At 40.1% G+C, this 20,978-nt stretch overlaps 1 protein-coding gene across 3 annotated transcripts in view; it reads left to right on the top strand.

Moving 5' to 3' along the window:
• The window catches only part of LPP (LIM domain containing preferred translocation partner in lipoma), a 685,690-nt gene that overhangs the window by 421,215 nt on the left and 243,497 nt on the right, over positions 1–20,978 (top strand). For all 3 annotated transcript variants that reach the window (XM_082839405.1, XM_082839407.1, XM_082839406.1), the window contains one exon: positions 6,595–7,287. In XM_082839405.1, the coding sequence (XP_082695531.1) occupies positions 6,595–7,287 (693 nt within the window). The remainder of the gene's footprint in view (positions 1–6,594; positions 7,288–20,978) is intronic.

Here is a 20,978-nt window from a genome sequence, read left to right as displayed (position 1 = left end):
AGGCTGAAGAATGACTCCTAGTGTTCTCATTTGAACAGTGCTGGGGTGGATGAGACAACCAGATGAAAGGCATGAAAAGCAGATTCAAGGGAGATGATAAAACAGTTTTTAACATCTTGAGCCTGAAGAGCGAATGAGACATCCAAGTAGACACATGAGATAGACAGTTGACTATTGGGGTCTAGCATTTCAGGAACAGATGGGTTCTGGAGAGAGAACTTCAAGAGAGTCATCATACATGGGAGCTATTTCAAGTTGTGGGCGTGGTCCTGGAGAGAGTTAATAGAGGAGAGGATGTCCTATGTCAGATAAAAAGGACCTTTATCCAGGGGCGATTGGGCAATATGTTGACTAATGTTGTCAGTAGCACTTTTATAGAAAGATTGGAAAAGTACTTCTAGCAGAAAGCTAGCAAGAGCCTGGGTCCTTGATGTCACTGTTGAACAGACATAGTGGTTCTTGGCTGCCCTTTCTATTACAAAAGACAAATTTCTATCTATGACCGTGATAATTTGATTTTCTGTAGCTTACAGTTTGACTTCTTCCCAACTTATAAAACATGCAAGTCAGTTATGAAAACCCTGTAAGGTATTTGCTTTAATGGAGGTATGTACAAAGCCCATTGGCGGTAAAGCCAGAGGACCATAGAAAACCCCCAAAATCCTTCCAGGGGATTTTTATGTCTTTTTATGTTTTTATTTTTCCATTAATTATTTTGTAGATATCTTCAACATGTAAAGCTCTTTTAGGCTAATGGGAAGAGGATAGGATGTCTCCCTGTCCCCCAGCAGTTTATAGTCTGGTATAGGGGCTAATACCTAGTAACTGTTGAATGGATGTCTCCAGACTTCCGGAAAGACATTACAGAAGGGGCACCATTTGATCAGAGACTTAAAGAAACAGTAGGCAACTTCCAGGCAGAAGATGGCTGTGTTTGAGCTGCAGATGAGAAACATGGAGGAGAGTCATAAAGAACAAATCATAGACTATAGAAGGAGGTGCTGGTGGACAGATATGAGTACACACATGAGTGTATAGTCTATTCCCATCTCTACATAAGCCTAAGATTAGGCTTAATATGCTGTGACTAATATAGGAAATAAGGAGGTGTCTAGACCGAAAGGCAAGGGCTAGATTGGAACATCCTTATAAAGTGTATTTAAAAAAGGGAGAGAGAGTACACCATGATTAAAAAGAGTTCCACACAAGGCAGAGTCATTGGCAAATCTGGATCAGCAGAGAGCTGGGATCAGATAGTCATGTTAGAGAGATCACTGTGACAATATTGAGGAGAGATTGAGAGAGAAGTGAGGTTAGATCATGGCAATAAACAGCTCTGAGAAGTGATGATGGGAGCCAGAACTAGGAGAGAGAAAGTGAGACGGGGGTAAAGTACAGGGATGCCAGAAGTAATCAGGGCTTATATAGAAGACATAATAGTAGATTAGGGGTGTGTGTGCGTGTGTGTGTGTGTGTGTGTGTGTGTGTGTGTGTGTACGTACATGCAGGGTGTGTTCAGGGAATGGGTGGGTCAATGGTGAGAGGGATATAGGAATGTAAGATGTTATTCCAAGTTGGGCAGAAAGGAAGTTGAGGGCCTGCTCCCAAAGGCGAGCACGAGAGGTGTTCTTACAGCCCTTTGTCTGTTCTTGTCTCATGGCCACAGCCAGTTCTGCCTGGTAGTGGAGACATCCGTTCAAACAGTAATTGATCAGTCCCTCTACCAGACTACATACAAACTCCTGGGGGACAGGAAGACGTGCGCTATTCATCCTGGGACACTATCCTCCTCCCATTAAGCTCGCTGAGCTTTCCATGTTGAAGATGCTTAGAAAATAATTAATGGAAAAATAACCACATAAAAACACTGCTACAGAGATATTCAAGTCTCAGGGAAAAAATATGTATATACGTGTATATATATATATATATATATATATCTGTATGAGTGTAATTTTAAAAATGTGCTTGTTTTTCAAAATGAAAATGTTAAATCATGATAAAACTTCAAGAATTCTTGCAAAGAACAAAAAAGAAATGAAATGCCAAAAATAAATATTTGGAAGTGCCTACTAATCCAGTAAGTAGAAAAGGTTCGCTGTGTATTTAATTGAATATGTGGGCCAAGAAAGTGTTGCCATAGCTTTCTTTTATCATCAAGAGCATAAATAAGTATGCTTTAAAATGATTCCTGTTCTTTACCCCTTCCACCTCCAATGAGGTAAAGAATTTAAAATTGCAAAGGAAAAAAAATAGAGCTAAATGTGCTATTTTCACACACGTAGTTTTGAAATAGAAAATACTCAGAAACATGCCGGCACATACACAGCAGAATTCATAATAAAGTTGTGAGAAACCTTCTCATCTAGGGAGATATTTCCTAGAAGATAGCAATGGCTCCTGAAATTTCTCCCTGATGCCTTCCTTCAAAGACTTTAGGAATCTGTAAGTAGTGAATGTGTGTGCACATGTGTGTATGTTCACCAAGAAAGAAAAAGTGAAAGAAATTTGTTGAAAAAAGTTGCTGCTGAGGAGTTAGGTCTGCATTCTTTTTTGTTTACTTTATGAATGTGATTGGTTTTCATCTTCAAAGTATGTGACTTTTGAAGTATCTGTTTTTGGGGCAGACTCCTTTCCAGCTGCGGCCCAGAGTACGCCTGTCATTAGCTCAGTTGCTCAGTCACTGTCTCCATTTATAGTTGGGTTTGTAAAGTGTTTAAAATAGGAACTCTGGGTTTCTGCTGATCTTGAGTCATCAAAGAAAAGCAAAGCTTTATTCCTTCTTATATTCAGTTCCATCCATGTGGACATTTTTTTTTTTTACATTTATCAAGTTTAGTTTTTATTTCTCAGGAACTTTTAACAAATTATAATAAAACGATAGATTTGTTAATTGCTTAGTAGAGGGTGTAACACAGTAAACTTTTAAGCTGTAATTATTATAGTTAACAATAATAATAACAATTATTATTATATTATTATCATCATCTTTCAAAAATACTCCATCAGTGAGTTTGCACAATTCTGTACACCTAAACACTGATAAACACTTAAGCACTTTTAAAACAATGCTTTTATCAACATTTCATAGCACAGTAGCATCATTTTTTTAAAGCCTTGATTGAACTCTTTATTTGATAAATTATCTGTTTCATTAGTTGTTTTGTCAGGTTTTTTTTCCTTGTTCTTTCCTTTGAAACAAATTCCTCTGCCTTCTCATTTTGCTTAACTTTCTCTGTCTCAATGAAATTTGATGAAACAGTTACCCATCCCAGTCTTGAAGAGGTGTCCTTGTGTGAGACCATCCCTATACAGTCTACCCAGTGGCTTTGGTGGGAGAACTGTATCTGAAGTGAGCACGAGTTACATCTTTCCCCAGGGTGTGCTGGCAGCTATCACCTTGGTAGGAGGCGGGGCTGGAGATGGAGGGGCTAGGGCCAGAGCCAGGTGTGAGCCAGGGCTTCTCTTCTGTTCAGTGGCCAGTACCACGCTAATGGGGGGAAGAGTCAGTCCCCAATGTGGACATTTTTTAAGACCGACATGATTGACTAGAAAAATCTAACCTTACTTTTTTTTTTTTTAGGTTCAAACTGACTCTTCCATACTCTCTGCTACAGAATGTCAGGGTCTTACTGAGCATTTATTTAGGAATTTCTTCAGGATATATATTTTAACAAACCACTTAATGTGGAAACTGCATCTTCTGTTGGGTACTATTGGGACGACCTTCATACAGAAGGGAAAGGCTACTCGACCAAGACGAGAATACTCAATGATGCTTAAATTACGAAAGGAAATGGCAGGTTTGCTCCCTCAGAGGCTATCAAAAAAGGAAAAAAGATAACTCTATTCAACAGCTTTCTGTAACTTAACAGAAAACTAAATCTAGAATTACAAAATCTCTAGGAAACTACAATTGAGACAAATCACAAATGTGACAGGAAAAGATAGCCGTCACAGTCAGATCCCAATGAAAATGAGAGCACACGGAAACCAGTCCCTTTCGAGGAGCTGGTTTATAAATGCATTGTGTACATAGGTCCACTTGGGGATAGAGAAGCCATTAGGGACAAAGTGATAATCTGGGGCTAGCAGAGTCAGAACTGTCATCTCCCTAGGTTCAAGAGGACCAAGGGGGAGAGCAGTGATTTAAATAGGAGGAGAGAGTGTGGTAGAAGAGAGATCCTAGAAAGGACCAGTGACCCTCCTTGGCTGACAGCTGGGAACTTCCCAATCAGGTTCCCAGAAGACATGTGGCTCAAGAGTTTACTGGTGTCTCTCAGCAGGGGCACTGTTGTCATCTTGGGTTTGACAATGATGTGTTTTTGCCTTTTAAACATTCAATGAAAATAGAATCCCCTAATCACTGTGACAGTAAAAAAACATTGCCACACATTTCTAAACTCTCCCTGGTCGCTAGGTGATTTCCTCTCCAGTTGAGAACCGCTCTACAGAGAATTCCCTGGCAGTCCACTGGTTAGAATTCCACGCTTCCACTGATGGGGGCATAAGTTTGATCCCTTAGTTCCAGGATACCTGGTCCAGGAACTAAGATCAGGCAAGCAGCATGGCATGGCCCAAAAAAAAAAAAAAAAAAAAAAAGAGAACTACTATATTTTAACCAAACATCCCTGAAATGTTTTAATCTTTATCTCTGGATCAACCTAGATCACCAAAAAGCTATTCCCAGAAAGCCATATGTCTAAATCAGTATACTTGTATGTTTTGGTGGGGACAGGATAGCTGTACTATCTCCAGCCCCACATCCACATCCTAGGCAGGAAGGAGGAAAAGGGAAAAGTAGGAAGGGATCATGCTGTGTCAGGAGAGCTCTAGCTTTTCCAGAAATGCTTTGCATACATCTCATTGGCCAGAACTGTGTCACATGGCAACTCCTACCTGCAAAGTAATCTAGGGAAGAGTGGGCACATTGCTGCCCCAAACAAAACTGAAATTTTTTGAGTAATGAAGAAGGGCGGTGGGTATGGGGAAGCAGTTAGCATCTGCCCCACATGTATGTATCTCTGATGGCTTGGTGTGGGCAAATGACACTAGAGTAATATAAAGTCTTGTGTCGTTTCTTCCTATACATACTAGAATTGACCTGGAAATTAATGAACAACCGAATTAGGGTGTGGTCATTCATTTCTTGTATCAACAGATCTAATCATAGTAAGCCAGCGCAAAATTAAGACAGTCTGTCACTGGAATGTTTACAGATCCCTAATAGACTAGTGCCTTAGGATGAATGTCTGAATCTTCAAACCTTCCCTAAGCCTTTACTTATCCCCAGCCTAACCAAGACCTCTCACAGTTCAGCAGAAAGTCTTTTAATCTTTGTGGCCTTAGGACAGTTTTAGGGCATTCAGTAAGTATTTCTAAATTGAACAAATGAATGCGACAAAAAACAGAACGATGTAAAGGGAGGAGGCTGCATTTGCGTTATCTTTGGTAAATCACTTTTTGACAGGAATCTTTGATCCTAAATGTAGTATTTCTTTGGTTGTACCAGCAGTATTTGTTTATTTCTCCCAGCACCCCTCATTGCTTTTTTTTGTTCCCTCTGCTTAGTCCTTCAGCTCTCTTTCTCTAGTATTGCCTTTTAGCAGTATGGTGACCAAGTCTTCGGGTAGTCTGTTTGAGATCCCGTTGTTCAATTTATCTGTTTTCTTTTGGTGCTGGTGCTTTTGATGTTTCTATATGTATTTTTTAAAAAATCATTGCCAAATCCAATGTCATGAATTTTTTTCTTCTGTGTTTTTTTTTAAGGAGTTTTATAGTTTTAGCTCTTACATTTAGAGCTAGAATTTTGGGTTACTTTTTGTATACGGTGTAAAGTAAGGGTCCAACTTCATTCTTTTGCATGTGGATGTCCAGTATTCCCAGCACCATTTGTTGAAAAGACTATCCTTTTCCCATCAAATGGTCTCAGCACCCATGTCAAAAATCAAACCATGTATGCAAGGATGTATTTCTGGGCTCTCAATCCTATTCCATTGGTCTATGTCTGTCTGTATGCCAATGGAACACTGATTACTATAACTTTGTAATAAATTTTGAAGTTGCGTAGTGTGAGAACTCCAGTCTTCTTTTTCAAGATTGTTTTGGTTATTCAGAGTCTCTTGAGATTGCATATGGATTTGTCTATTTTTGCAGAAAAGTTCCATTGGGATTTTGACAGGGATTGCATTAAATCTGTACATTGCTCTGGGTAGTATTAACATTTTTACAGTATCCAGTCTTCCAATCCATGAGCATGATATGTCTTTCCATTTAGCTGTATCTTCTTTAATGTCTCAGCAACATTTTGTACTTTTCAGTGTATAAGACTTTCACCTCTTTGGTTAAGTTTATTCCTAAGTTTTTTCTTTCTTTTTGACGTTATTATAAATGGAATTGGGACACAGAAGCACAAGTGATTTTTGTGTTGTCTGTGAACTCTTAGAAGGCAGGAACCATGCCTTGTTTATGTTTTGCCGAGTTAATACAAAAGTCATAATGGCATTTATTAATATTTGTCTGTTTATGTATTTTTATTTTTTATTAGCAATAATCTTTGTCTTTTTTTTTTTCCTTTTCTCTTTTCTGCTTTAGGGCTCTACTAGCTCAACAACAGCTTCTCCTCCAGTCTCCACCCCTGTCACAGGACATAAGAGAATGGTCATACCAAACCAGCCCCCTCTGACGGCAACGAAAAAGTCTACATTGAAGCCACAGCCTGCACCCCAGGCTGGACCCATCCCCGTGGCTCCAATTGGAACACTAAAACCCCAGCCTCAGCCCGTCCCAGCCTCCTACACTACGGCATCTACCCCTTCAAGGCCTACCTTCAACGTGCAGGTGAAGTCAGCCCAGCCCAGCTCTCATTACATGGCTGCCCCTTCACCAGGACAATTTTATGGCTCAGGGCCAGGGGCCCAGGCCTATAACACTCAACCAGTTCCTATCGCTGGGCAGGGTCCACCTCCTTCTACACGGGGAGGCATGGATTATGCATATATCCCACCACCAGGACTTCAGCCTGAGCCTGGGTATGGGTATGCCCCCAACCAAGGACGTTATTATGAACCCTATTGTGCAGCGGGGCCTGGCTATGGGGGCAAAAATGACTCTGATCCTGCCTATGGTCAACAAGGTCACCCAAATACCTGGAAGCGGGAACAAGGCTATACTCCTTTTGGCACCGGGAACCAGAACCCTGCTGGGATGTATCCAGTTGCTGGTCCCAAGAAGACCTACATCACAGATCCTGTTTCAGCCCCCTGTGCACCACCACTGCAACAAAAGGTAGGGAACTCATTAATATCGTGATGGGAATAAGGGGGTACCTATCTTGGTCTGCCTTCCCCAGGAAGCAGAGCCTAAGGCAGAAGTATATGTGCTACTTTTATTTCATTGGAAAGTACAATCTGAAGGAAGTGCATGAGCGAAGCAGGAAAATGGGGAGATCCTATTTGGGGGTATGGGGGCGTGTTACCGATATGGCTTCCGTTTAGTATCAAGTACAACTAATTTTTCAATCTTGAAGGACCATCTTCCAAAAGACCATATGAACCGTAGCAGCTCAGGACAATCTGTTCGGGGAGAGGAAGGGAAAATAATTTATCTTCCAGCTCCTTTCCTGTTGGTCAGAGCTTCCTTCTGTGGGTCATAGACTTCCTCACAGTTAGATGTTGCATTTACTTGGTCACTAAATAGATCTGAAGTATCTGATGCCTCAGCAGGGACAGGGAATCCCCACATGTGGAGGTGAGAGGTGCTCAGGGCAGTATGAGATGAGCTGATGACAGGTTGGGCTCATGTGAAGGTGGTCAGAACCCAAGCAAACTTGGTACCATAGTGACTGCTGGGGAAGAACAAGTGGACAAGGGCCCAGGAGACAGGTGAGGCTAAGGAGATCTAAGGTAATGCAGATACCTTGTCTAGTTTTCTTTGGGAAGGGGCTGTAGTAGAATGGCACTTGTGTACTACCCCTTGTTTATCTACATTAATGATCCTCCAAGAAGAATATTACTCTCCAACCATTAACCCTATTAGGCAACTTAAAAAAATTCTTTATGACAGTTATCTTTTTTGTTGTTTGATTTAATTTCAAGCCTGTATGTGTTTTAAGTCAACATGTTCAATTACTTCCTGTGAATAGGCAAGATATAATACTATACACACCTACTCACCTACAACTTGGAGTTTTCATGTGTCCTTGAACCAACATGATGATGTTTCCTCCCACCATGAAAAGAGGAACCAAGGAGAGTTACTTGGAAGGAGATAGATGGAGAAACCAATCTAGTTTCCAGCCATTGTGTTAGAACCGAGCACTCCCTTCCCCGTAGTAAGAACTGTAAGAAATCAGAAATTGGAGAGCCCTTGATTATCGAGAAGTTCAATGATAAATTGGGAGGATGTACTGGGTGGAAGTTTGGACTATATGTTTGTTTTTTTTTTTAATCCTTTACACAGTTGAGATTGTCAGTTTCCAGGCATATCCATTCACATTTTCAACATTGTAACAGAATTTAGTGAGGTCCTTACTTTCTGGATAGGGAGTTTACTAAATCACTGTTCTCACATGAAAGCATCTGCTCTGATAATGATGCACATGGATTTTAGGTTCCTTAGAGGAAAGAGCCCTTCCCAGCAAGTGGGGCCTGTGGGTAGCTGGAGACATCCATCAACCTTATGATTGCCCATTACATGAAAGTGGACCAAGCCATGATCATCTTCCAACATAAAGATTTCAAGTGAAAATATTAAGTGTTTTTGAAACATTACTCTTGGAAGGACTTTCTTTCCAAAAATCTCTGTATGAAAAGAAATGTTATTGAGGGTTTTTTGTTTTGTTTTGTTTTGTTTTTAAAATAAATATTGCCCAAAATAGCCAAGCTGGACAACCTTGCCCTTCGTTAACATTGCAGTATATTTGCATTCGTCCATCCTGACCCCAGAGCAACCGGTTCAGAAGAAAATGGGGTTATTCAACTTTACCTCACTTTGGTACAATTGCAACAAATTCCCCTACAGAAGATTAAAAATTTAGGTTGGGACAATGGCCATCAACATTTAAGTTCCAATAGGTATGCAGTTTTGCCCAGTCCAAAGCAGCCTGACTGTGATAGGATGGCTGAGTGATGTTCCTAAGAGCAGGAGATGGGCCCTGAGTTATTTAAGGATCCTATTACCCCACCTGGGGAAACAGACAGGAGACAGAGCAAAAGTATGTCTAGGTGGAGAGAATGATCTGGTGAAGTACAAAGCCAATCTTTGAGTTTCCTGATTTCCCATCATGTCACTGGGCCCTCTGGAACCAATCCAGTAGTGTAAACAAAAGGATCAGCACCCGCTGCAAGACCTGGTTCTAAGATGTTAGGTCCAGAAACATCACTAGTATTTGGTCTGTCTTCATCAGCTTTCTTGGGGTGACAGAATGAACTTTTATTAACCCCTCTCCAGAAAGCATGAAACTTTATTTTCCTTCTTATTGCAGTAAAAGAATGATCCAGGATGATCTATTACCTTGTTAAGGATTCTGGACGTCAGTGGATTTCATGTCATTTAAAAAAAAATTCTGAAACATTTGTTTTTCAACAGTGTCATGTGTTTTAACATCATATTGTGCATTTAAAAAATGAAAATCAAATCATGTACTTTTTGCCGTGATTATTAAGGAGAGTGGTTAGAGATTGATATTTAGCCATCTGTCTTTGTTTTGGGAAAGGGGAAAGAGGCTGGTGAAGCTACAGCTATCGTCTGTGTGTGTTGTGGGAGCACTGGTGGATGAAGGGGTGGGCTCTTTCACAGTTGGTCTTTGAGCAGAACACGACTGTATTCAACTGCACCTGTGCACAGAGCACCTTATTGTCTCAAATATTAACTTTGCTTGGCTTAGCGATGTGACCCCTGGCTTGAGAAGTGAGCTCCTGATTCGAATCCCAGTTCCTCCCTTGATATTCTTCTTTCAGCTTGAGGAAAAGCCTCTAGACCTCTTTATGTCCTGCTCCCAGCCTCAGTAAAGTGGAATGTCATCCTCACTAATTAATTAATGATTGCAAAAGGCTTGGAAATCTCCAAGGGCTGAATAATTACCGAGTGAGGACTATTCAGCGTTTTCACTGGCTTTCATTTATTTCCAATTTTTTAGGCACTGATGGAAAGCATACCTCGGTGCCTTAAAACAATTACCTTTTGTTACGTTGAGAAGTTCTTAGGAGTTTGGCATTTAACCCATTAAGGAAAACGTTTTCCAAAAATGAAAGAAAGAAATCTCCTTTAGATTTGAGATAAGCTGCTTTAATTTTTCCACGCCATGGTGTGACATAGAAGAAGAAGTAGAAGAAGGAAAGGAGAAAGTAGGAAAGAAAAGGAAAAAAAAAAAAAAGAAAAAAGAAAGGAAGAAAAGAATGAAGAAAGGAAGGAGACCAAATCAGAACCTACAGGCCTTGGGGGATCGTGATTATATTTGTGTTTCCATAATGTGCTGAGCACTGAATTTGCTTGCTACAGTAGACCATAATGTGTTTCCTGGACCATGTGAGCTGAGTTCCTTGAAAAATATTTTTATAAGCAAGTCTTTATAAGAGAGAAATGTTCTCTTCTCACTGGAAATCCTCTTAAAGACACAGTGGAATCTCTTCTCTTTGCCATTTTGTAAAAGCTGATATCTGCTGGTTGTTCACAGAACTTTTGTCCTGTGTGTTATGCTCACATTCCCGTGAGGTAGGATGTGTATTTTCTCCAATATTCAGGTAAGGTGAGTCAGCTTGAAAGCCCCAGAGCCAGGACCTAGAGGCAGTCATCACTTTCAGGTCCACAGTGGCAGGTAGCTTTAGCTTCCACTTCCTTGTCATAAACCTAATCTATGGCAGCCTCGGGCTCTGTTGCAGAGACAGGTATTTCCTCTGCAATATGTTAAGAGTGCTCGTGCTGTGCATCTCTGGAAAGCTGTGGAGACCCAACTAGTGGGGGTGGGGGTAAGTTATATTCTAAAACCATCTATTAAAATTTCCTTGGAAAAATCCTTCAGGAGAGTGAGAACTTGGAGATCAACCAATCACCTTTCAATAAATCCAACACCAAGTTTATCTTATCCAGAGTCAGAACAGATTCCTACTGTTCATTTAGTGTTTGAATCTGGGGATATTTAATGCGTCAGAGAGGAGAGTGAGGGTAGTGAACTACCAGGGTCAGTGTTTACGGATCCCCAAGACCTGGGAATTGTTGAGATTAAGAAAATATTTGAGAATGTTGATACAGTAGCATTTCAGATATTCAAGTAATATCAAAATATTTAAATTTCATTTCATTGTGGTCTTTTCCACAGTGAAATGGAGGTTGTATATATTGGGTGTCCTGCAAGAACATTTGGGAGAAAAGTATCTTTATGGTAATCCCTATGCTAAATATCTCTCAATTCCAGGATCAGAGAAACAAAAAAGAAGTGTTAGTTTGGGTGGGGAGAAGGATAGATGTGGATATAGGCCTCCAGTCAGGTGCTAATAACACCTAGGTCTGTATAAAGCTGAGGATGGAAGAGATTGCTTGAGGAGGACAGTGACCGTAATATGAGTAATTCCCCTTTGCACAGGGTTTTTCAGTTTCCAAAATGCTTTGAGGACCTCACAAAAAACATAAGTGATAAGCACAGGTAGAGGATTTTGTCTCTCTTTTACTGATCGGGGTTCAAAAGCTCAATAATGAGAGTCACTCACCTAAGGTCATATGTCCAAGTCATGGGTGAGCCACGATTCCAAATCAGGTTTTCAGAAGGTTTGTCCTCATGCTTTCCACCTGGTAAACGATGGATGTTGGTTTGCTGTTTGGATGGGGGGAGCGCCACATCAGCATTGGCGGCCACTGAGCGTGGCTCCGCCATGGCCCACATCACAGGCAGACATGTCGATAGGCTCAGGCAGTTGCGGTGCTGTGTCCTGAGATCAACAGCTTCAGCGGAAGCACCGCTAGATCCCTGCTGGGCACCCAGACTCAGCACCGTGGAGCTATGCTTCCTCTTTCCCATCACTATGTACAATTTATTCCAGTGTTTCTGTGTTCACAGTATCTCAAATCTGTTTTCTTACTGAAGCGCCCTTTGCTACTGTCCTGGTTCAGTTGTCCCCGTTTCTCACCTGAGCCATTGAAATGGCCCTTTATTGAGTGTCCCCATCTCTAGTCACTCCACACCTGTTCATCCTATACATGCTATCAGATTAACCTTTCTACCCCACAGCTCTGCGCTCGTCACTAATTACCTTTTCTCAAAAACCTTCAGGAGTCCCCTCCCAGTTATGGAATGAACTGAAACCCCAGCCTAGATTTCCAGTTTTATCTCCCCCTTTAAGCATCCCAGCTTCCAGCTGAGAAATTACATTCCTAGTTATTTTTCATCTCTATAGCTTTCGTCGTGGAGCTTCTTCTTCCTCGAATGCCTTCCCAGACCTCCCCCCAAATAAATTAAATGTTTGCATATCCAACGTGACCCATTAAGACCAAACTAAAGTGTTAATCTCTTGTGAAGTCTTCTCTGTCTAAAATTAAGTTGTACGTTATTTTACCCTCTCTTATGTAAATTTTCACACACTTACTGTACTAGAATCATTTATGTACCTGTCCCTCACCAGCCTATGCCCTAGCATATAGTAGACTGAGATTTAGGGGATAGAGATGGTATCTGAGCACTGTTTCGTCCAGAGTAACTAAGGCAGTACATAATACATTCTTGTTTAATGAAGGTACTTGAAGAAACTGCCTATGTCCTAATAAAATAAGGAGTAAGCCCTGCTTTAGAACTTAGCAGATTGTTGATCAAAATGCCAAAACCCAAACCTACACCACCAAATTAGCTTAGGTGACCTCAGTAACACACACGTTGTCACATGAGCAACTCAGTGTCCAAAGTAGCTAGATAATTTCTCATGTTCACAATTGTGCTAATGTTTTACATTCCTTCTGGGATACATGTGTGTATGTGTATGCTGTTACGGACGCAGTCTTTTTTACTTTTTGCATTTGCCAAATGTCCATAGAATTTGTTGATTCAGATTCTTTAATTACCTTTTTGAGGTTCAATTTATATACAATAAAATGTGCCCATTTGAAATGCACAAGGCAGTGAATCTTTGGCAAATTTGTGCACCTGGGTGACCACCATCAAAATCAAGATAGAGAACATTTCCACTACCCCACAGAGCTCCCTCGAGCCCTCTTGTAGTCAGCCCCCTTTACCCTCAGCCCCAGGCAACCTTTCTGCTTTCTAACATGGATTCTTTTTTCCCTTTCTAGAATTCCATATAAATAGAATCAGATAGTATATACTCTCGCATCTAGGCTCCTTCTCACTATAATTTTTTTGAGCTTCATTTGTGTATCCATTATATGGATCTACTACATTTTGTTTATCCATTCACTTGTTTGGGGGCCTTTTTTTCTCCATTTTTGATTATTAATAAAGCTGCTATGAACATTCATGTACAAGTCTTTATATGAACATAGTTTTCATTTTTCTTGGATAAATACCTAGCAGAGGAATTGCTAGGTTGTGTGGTAAATATTTAACTTCATAAGAGACTGCTGAATTGTTTTCCTAAATGTACCATTTTACAATCTCACCAGCATTGTATGAGAGGTTCAGTTGCTCCCTAATCCTGGCAGCACTTGGTGTTGTCAACCTTCTTAATTTTAGCCATTTTCATGCTGTATAGATGTATCTGATTGTGGTTTATATTTACATTTTCCTTTTGATTAATGATGTGGAACACTTATTATTCACGCACTTATTAGCCATTTGTATGTCTTCTTTTGTGAAGTGTCACCAAATTTTTGATTTATTTTTTAAATTGGATTGTTTCTTTTTTTTTTTTTTTTTCTTTTGGAAGAGTACATTATGTATTGAGTAAGAGTCCTTAGATATATGCATTCCCAGTCGGTGACTTGACTTTTCATTTTCTTAATGTTGTTTTCTAAGAGCAGAAGTATTTACTTTTGTTGGAGGTCAATTTATCACTTTTATCTTCTATAGTTTATGCTTTCTGTTTCCTTAGGTATTTTGGCCTCCTCATGGTCATAAAGATTTTATTCTGTGCTTTCTTTTAGATGTTTTACAGGTAAATTCAAGGTTATAATTCACTTCGAGTTAATCTTTGTGTATTGTGTGAGATAAGGGTCAAAACTCATTTACCCCCATTGAGATACATAGTTTTTCCATCATGGTTTATTGAAAAGACTTTTCTTCCATTGAAATACCTTGACACCTCTGACAAAAATCAATTGACCACAGATGTGTGGGTCCATCTGGACTCTATCCTTTTCCATTAATTTGTATATCTATCCTCAAGCCAATGCCACACTATCTTGATCTCTGACTTTTACACAAGATTTTGAAATCTGACAATATAAGCTTTCCATTTTTCTTCTCTTTCAAAAGTGCTTTGATTATTCTGAGTCTTTTCCCTTTCCTTATACATTTTAGCATCAGCTTGTCAATTTCCACAAAATAACTTGCTGTGATTTCAGTTGAGATTTTGTTGAACCTATAATTTGGAAAGAGCTGATATCTTAGCAATATTGAGTCTTCCAACCCATGAACATGGTATATCTCTCATTCTATTTATGCTTTTATTAATTTCTCTCAACAATGTATTATAGTTTTACCCATATTTTGTTAAATTATTTCATATTCTGGGTGCTATTACAAATGGTATTTTTAAAAAGTTCTTAATTTGCAGTTATTTTGCAGTGTATACAAATACCATTGATTTTTTAATATTGACCTTGCATCTTATGACCTCTTTAACAGTTTTACTAGCTTCTTAAGACTCCTTAGGCTTTTCTACCTGATCATTTCACCTGCAAATAAATTCTTGATTCAACTGTTTATTTCCTTTATGGATAAGAGTCTATCCATCAACTTTCTATGTTTGGAAGATTTGCTTCTTGATTGAAGAAGAGACAGTTTCCTACAAATTTTTTTTTTTTTTTTTTTGCGGTACGCGGGCCTCTCACTGCCGTGGCCTCTCCCGCTGCGGAGCGCAGGCTCCGGACACGCAGGCCCAGCGGCCGTGGCCCACGGGCCCAGCCGCTCCGCGGCATGTGGGATCCTCCCGGACCGGGGCACGAACCCGCGTCCCCTGCATCGGCAGGCGGACTCTCAAGCACTGCGCCACCAGGGAAGCCCAGTTTCCTACAAATTTGAAGGATGGAAATTGGAAAATAAAAATAATAAATCTTTACTCTCCGTTCCTCTAGACCGGCCTGTTGAAACTGTCAGACATAGAAATTATCTTCAGAATCAGTAGGTTATAATCCCTTAAAATTACAGATGAGAAACTGAGGCCTGGAGAGTTACAGTGACCTGAAGAGTTAGTTATACAACTCGTAAGTGGCACATTTGAGTAGAAAACTTGACGCTTTTTTCTAAATCACAATTTCTGTCTACATTGGTTCAAGACCAATAAGATCGGAAGTATAAAGGACCTTTAAAAGGTATAATAACTATTGTTAAAAGGAGCTGATCTCCTGGCCTTAGGCCTCCACACTAATTCTGTAAGGCCTCTTAATCATAGAAGATGGATGCCATTCTGGTGTTCCTTGTTCAGGCTCACAGTTGTTCCAGTGAGACGACTGGTTCTTAGGGTCTTTATGATTTTGACTCAGTCTGTCATCTCTCCTGATTTTATTTTTTTAATTTATTTATTTTATTAGAGTTTTTTAAAAATTATTTTATCTATTTTATTGAGGCGAGCAGGGGCTACTCTTCGTTACGGTGCGCAGGCTTCTCATTGCAGTGGCTTCTCTTGTTGTGGGGCGTGGGCTCTAGGCACGTGGGCTTCAGTAGTTGTGGCACACAGGCTTAGTACTTGTGGCTCGCAGGCTTGAGAGCGCAGGCTCAGTACTTGTGGCGCACGGGCTTAGTTGCTCCGTGGCATGTGGGATCTTCCCAGACCAGGGCTCAAACCCATGTCCCCTGCATTGGCAGGCAGATTCTTAACAACTGTGCCACCAGGGAAGCCCCTTCCCCTGATTTTAAAAGTTACCATGAGGGTGGATGTCCTAGTACACTAAGACATGTCTGTGAATATTATTTATTCATTTTACTTGTATAATGTTTTCCATAGATTTAGATGTTTGAAAGTATCCCAGGTCCCTAATCTCTTTGGAAAATTAAATCGTTTTAACAAATGACTCTAGCAATATGTAATTTTTCTGTGTTTAAGAGCAAGAGAATGCACTTCATTTTGCAAGTGGACCCACTGATATGTCCCTCTAGAAATCTTCTTTCCTTCTTGGCCAGCTGCAAACAACCACGCTGTCCTATTTCAGAGGAGAAACTATAGTTGTTCTCCTCCCCAGCAAACAAAGACACTCAACCACTATCAATGTATAATAATTAGTGGTGAATATAAAACCTTTGACAGATGTTACACACAGAATATTGGGAAGTATCCCAAAGTGAAAGTCAAATAGTTGACTTTCCAAAACTGCCATTGTCCCAGAAATATTTACTTGTTATGTTAGGTCTTTGATTTTCTGCAATATGGAAAACCCAACTTTTGGATATACTCTTAGCAAATAATACAGTGTTTGCTCTATTTCATCCTTAGAATTCAGTGACTGTTCTTCAGAAAAATACAATATGGTTTATTTCAGAAGTTTACTTAACTATAACATCTTAGTTTATGTAACAATAACATGTAGCATTTTTGTAACTGCTTACAAAATTTACCAAATACTTTCATATGTGGGGAAAACTCTGTAACATGTCCAGGGGCAGCTCGCCTAGTATCATACCAATACCCAATGTCAGAGGAAGGATAAGCTCTTAGGTCTTCTGACTGCCAACCCAATGTGTTCTTGCTACTCTGTGACACTTGCCTTCATTCGTAGCTGTCTGTATTTACACGTGTTAGCTCGCTGTACAGTTATCCAAACATCAAATATTCATTGGGCCAAACACTTTAAAACCTTAAAGTTGTATTTCTGGGACGTAACACACTTAACATTTGAAACCCAAGATTCAGTTAACATTATATCAAGAGTCCAGGAGTTGGAGCTATATACTAAATATAAGTTCCAGGTAACAGGCCCCCTTTTATTCTGTCTTTATAAGTACTTGGTATATTTATTGCTCAAATATAGACACCTTGTTTATTTTTTATGTACCTTTAGGTATTATTGTGAAAAGGGATAAGAGAGTAGAGGTGTGCTTTGTATTCTTTATAGATCTGTTAGCTAAATGTATTTTTCATTGTGCATACATGCAATCTTTAACATGAATTTGGATAGACTTACCGTAAAGATAATACTTATAATCTTTACCAGATGAACCCCCCCTTTTTTTTTAAATAGCCCGTAATTTTATTTTATTTTTTTTTATTTTTATTTTTTTATTTTTTTGCGGTACGCAGGCCTCTCACTGTTGAGGCCTCTCCCGTTGCGGAGCACAGGCTCCGGACGCGCAGGCTCAGCGGCCATGGCTCACGGGCCCAGCCACTCCGCGGCATGTGGGATCTTCCCGGAACAGGGCACGAACCCACGTCCCCTGCATTGGCAGGCGGACTCTCAACCACTGCGCCACCAGGGAAGCCCGAAACCCCATTTTTAATCCTGCTTTTCATCCCATCCAAAGGATGCAGAGTATTAAGCAGGCTCTCTGTGAGACAGCTGAGGCTGGTAATCCCTGCAGGGGTGGGGAAATTGCTAGTGACCAGCAGAGAACCAGATAAGAGTTAAGCAAGGCAGGTGGGGAACATGGACCAAGGCCCTGCCAACTGCGACCCATGGGCCAATCTCACCTGCCACCTGGTTCGGTAAATAATGTGTTATTTGAAATTCAGCCATGCTCACTTGCTTAAATATTATCTATGGCTGCTTTCACACTAAAACAGTAAAATTGAGAAGGTGCAGCAGAAGCTGTATGATCTTCCAAGCCCAAAACATTTACTGTATGTCCCTTCACAGAAGAAGTTTATCAACCCCTTACTGAAAATATGGAAATGACTTTGCAAAATTTCTATTCTCATTAAAATTGCTTGAGTGGTTTTCAGCTATTTTTTTCTTAGCCAGTATATACTACATCTTGAGCCGGAGGTTATTGGTGGGAAGCTGGGGGCAGGGAAGAATTAAATATCAAAACTCCAAATTAACCTGCTACTTACAGAATAGATTCTGCATCCCTCCTGTTTTCCCAGCCTGGTCAACAACTCTTTAGCCTTCAAATGCTATCTCTAATATTAAGTGCTTGGAGAAGCTTGACCATTCACCCAGTCCCCACATATTATTAGTTTGTCTTTCTTCTGAATTCTTCTCATAGCACTTTTTAAAATCCCTTTACTATAGCATACGTCTTATTGGATATTTTAAATAGGTAATAACTTTATTGAGATATAATTCATACACAATAGAATTTACTCATTTTAAATGTACAAGTCAATCGTTATTATTGTTATTATTATTTTAGTGTATTCATGGAGTTGTGCAACCATCAACAGTTTTCTCATCCCAGGAACAAGCTCCTTACCCATTCACAGTCACTCATTTCCCTCAAACCTTCCAGCCCTTGGTAACCACTAATCTACTTTCTGTATCTATGGATTTGCCAGATCTGGACATTTGGAATTATACAATATATGGTCTTTTACTGGATTCTTACCATAATATTTACAAGTTCCATCTGTGTTGTAGCTCATATGAGTACTTCATTCTTTTTTATTGCTGAATAATATTGCAGTGTGTAGACATTCTACACTATATTTACTTTTTTGTCAGTTGATAGGTGCTTGGGTTTTTTCCACTTTGGCTATTATGAATGATGTTATCAATACTTGAGTACAAGCTTTTGTATGGACGTTGCTTTCAGCTCTCTTGGGTATATACCTAGCAGTGAACTTGCTGGGTTATGTGGTAACATTTTGTTTAACCTTTTGAAGAACTGTTGGACTGCTTTCCAAAGGAGCTATACCATCTTACATTTCCACCAGCAGTGTCTGAGCATTTGAATTTCTCCACATCCCCACATCCCATTTGATTTTAATCATGTTACGTGTCTGCCTCCCCAGGTAGACATCTATGTTCTTCAAGTGTGTGAATCATGTCTAATTCAGTTGTGATTTTGTACACCTAACATAGTATCTTGCATATGTCAGGCACTCATGAATGAAAGAATCAATCAAAGTGAAATGATGGACATGGACCCACGTACAGTTCTTATTACTGAGGGTTCTTTGTTGTTTTTTTTTAATAGCTGTGCTTTTGTACGTGTTTAATTTTTTTTTTATTCTAGCTGTGTTCCTGGTCTCTTCTGGTCTTTAACTCCTAGCTTGTATTACCAGTAGATTAATCTTTCAGATGGAGTCTATTTTAGTCCTTGTTAATTTCCCAGCCTACATCATTGTAGTCTTTTTCTGCTTTGTTGTGGTCAGTTTAAATTGCTCTTGTCTCTGTCCCATACAGCTCATGTTATGTGTAAACCTAAAGAAGCTTTCTTCATCACTGAGGGAAATAGGACCTTCTGATCTCACCTTCTCCCACATGGCATTGTTGCTCTTTTCAGAAGTGAGTCTGCTCTTCCAGGAGCTCAAGCCTGAAACCTGAAGTCATGCTTGATTCCTCTTTTCTCTCACATAGCAAAATGCGTTCATCTCCACCTTCAAAGTGTGTATAAAACGCCACCATGTCTCAGCGCCTCCACTGCCTGCACCTGTCCAAGCCCCAGCACATCTTGCCTGGGTCATTTAACCCCCTCCTATTGCTCTGCTCTATTCACCTTTGTTCCACTTTGCCCTGTTCTCAACCCAAAGTGATCCTGTTTGTCACATTCGTTCACTGTCCTGCTCAAAACTCCAACAGCTTCCCATCTCAGCCAAGGAAAAAAACAAAAAGCCGGAACTGTGCTTACAAGGCCCCACTGTTTCCATCCATTAACAGGCTGACGTCATCTAGCTCCGCCCCGCCTTCCCTCTGCTCCAGCCACACTCCTGTTTCAGGGCCTTTGTTTTGTTGAGCCCTTTCCCCCTGGTATCCACGTGACCTATTCTCTCACCTCCTGCGGGACCTCACTCAAAGGTTACTTTGCTGGAGAAGTCTTCCCTGACCACCCTAAAATCCCTCCACTGCCCCAAAGTCTCCCTATCTACCTTCATTTTATTCCCCTGTAATGTTTTTTGTTTTGTTCTTTTTGTTGTTGTTGTTACATTATGATTTCACTGCACATTCCTGCTCTTAGAGAACAGAGACCACGCATTTTTATCATTTGTATCAGGCACATAGATAAGTGCTTAAAAACATAACAATTTTAAAAGCTAGTGCAGGCCACGCAGCCCATATATAGTTACTGTTTGCTCTGAGCTATCTGGAGCCTCCACGGTGTGCTTGGTTTGATTCCTTTTTTTTTATTTTTTTATTTTTTCTTATTAATCATCCATTTTATACACATCAGTGTATACATGTCAATCCCAATCTCCCAATTTCCCCTGTAATGTTTATTTCCATCTAACGTACTGTGTATCTTAATCATTTGTTTTTTGTGTGTCTCTCCCTCTAGAATGTATCCCGAGAGCAGAGTTTTGTTTGTTTGTTTTTCTGTTTGGTTAACTGCTGTATAGAGAACACTGTCTGACAAGTAGTAAGTCCTCAGAAAAAATGAATGAACAAATGCTGAGCACAGGATCATTCCCTCCATTATTTTTTTATCCAGATAAGTCTGCAGTGATGTGACAGTGACTTTTATTATGTGAAAAGGGTACAAAGCCCTGAGGTCTTTCAATATATGCCACCCATTTATGTATGATTTCCCCAAACTGCGTGTTCCCCATCCCACCCGCCTTCTACTACCTGAGCTCCCCAGCCCTCCCTTTAACACCATGATAATGTTGACATGGTAGATAGACCCTGGTATTTGACATCAAATCTGAGGTTGGAGTCTAAACTACAAAGAAAGTCCTGCGTGATGACAGATGGGCAAGTACTCTTTTTTTTATAAAATACCACAG

This window comes from Leucopleurus acutus, assembly GCF_964270905.1.
Source record: "Leucopleurus acutus genome assembly, chromosome: 5".
Taxonomy (NCBI): Eukaryota; Metazoa; Chordata; class Mammalia; order Artiodactyla; family Delphinidae; genus Leucopleurus; species Leucopleurus acutus.
Note: the sequence above shows the minus strand (reverse complement) of the source record. Positions and strands in the feature narration are given on the sequence as shown.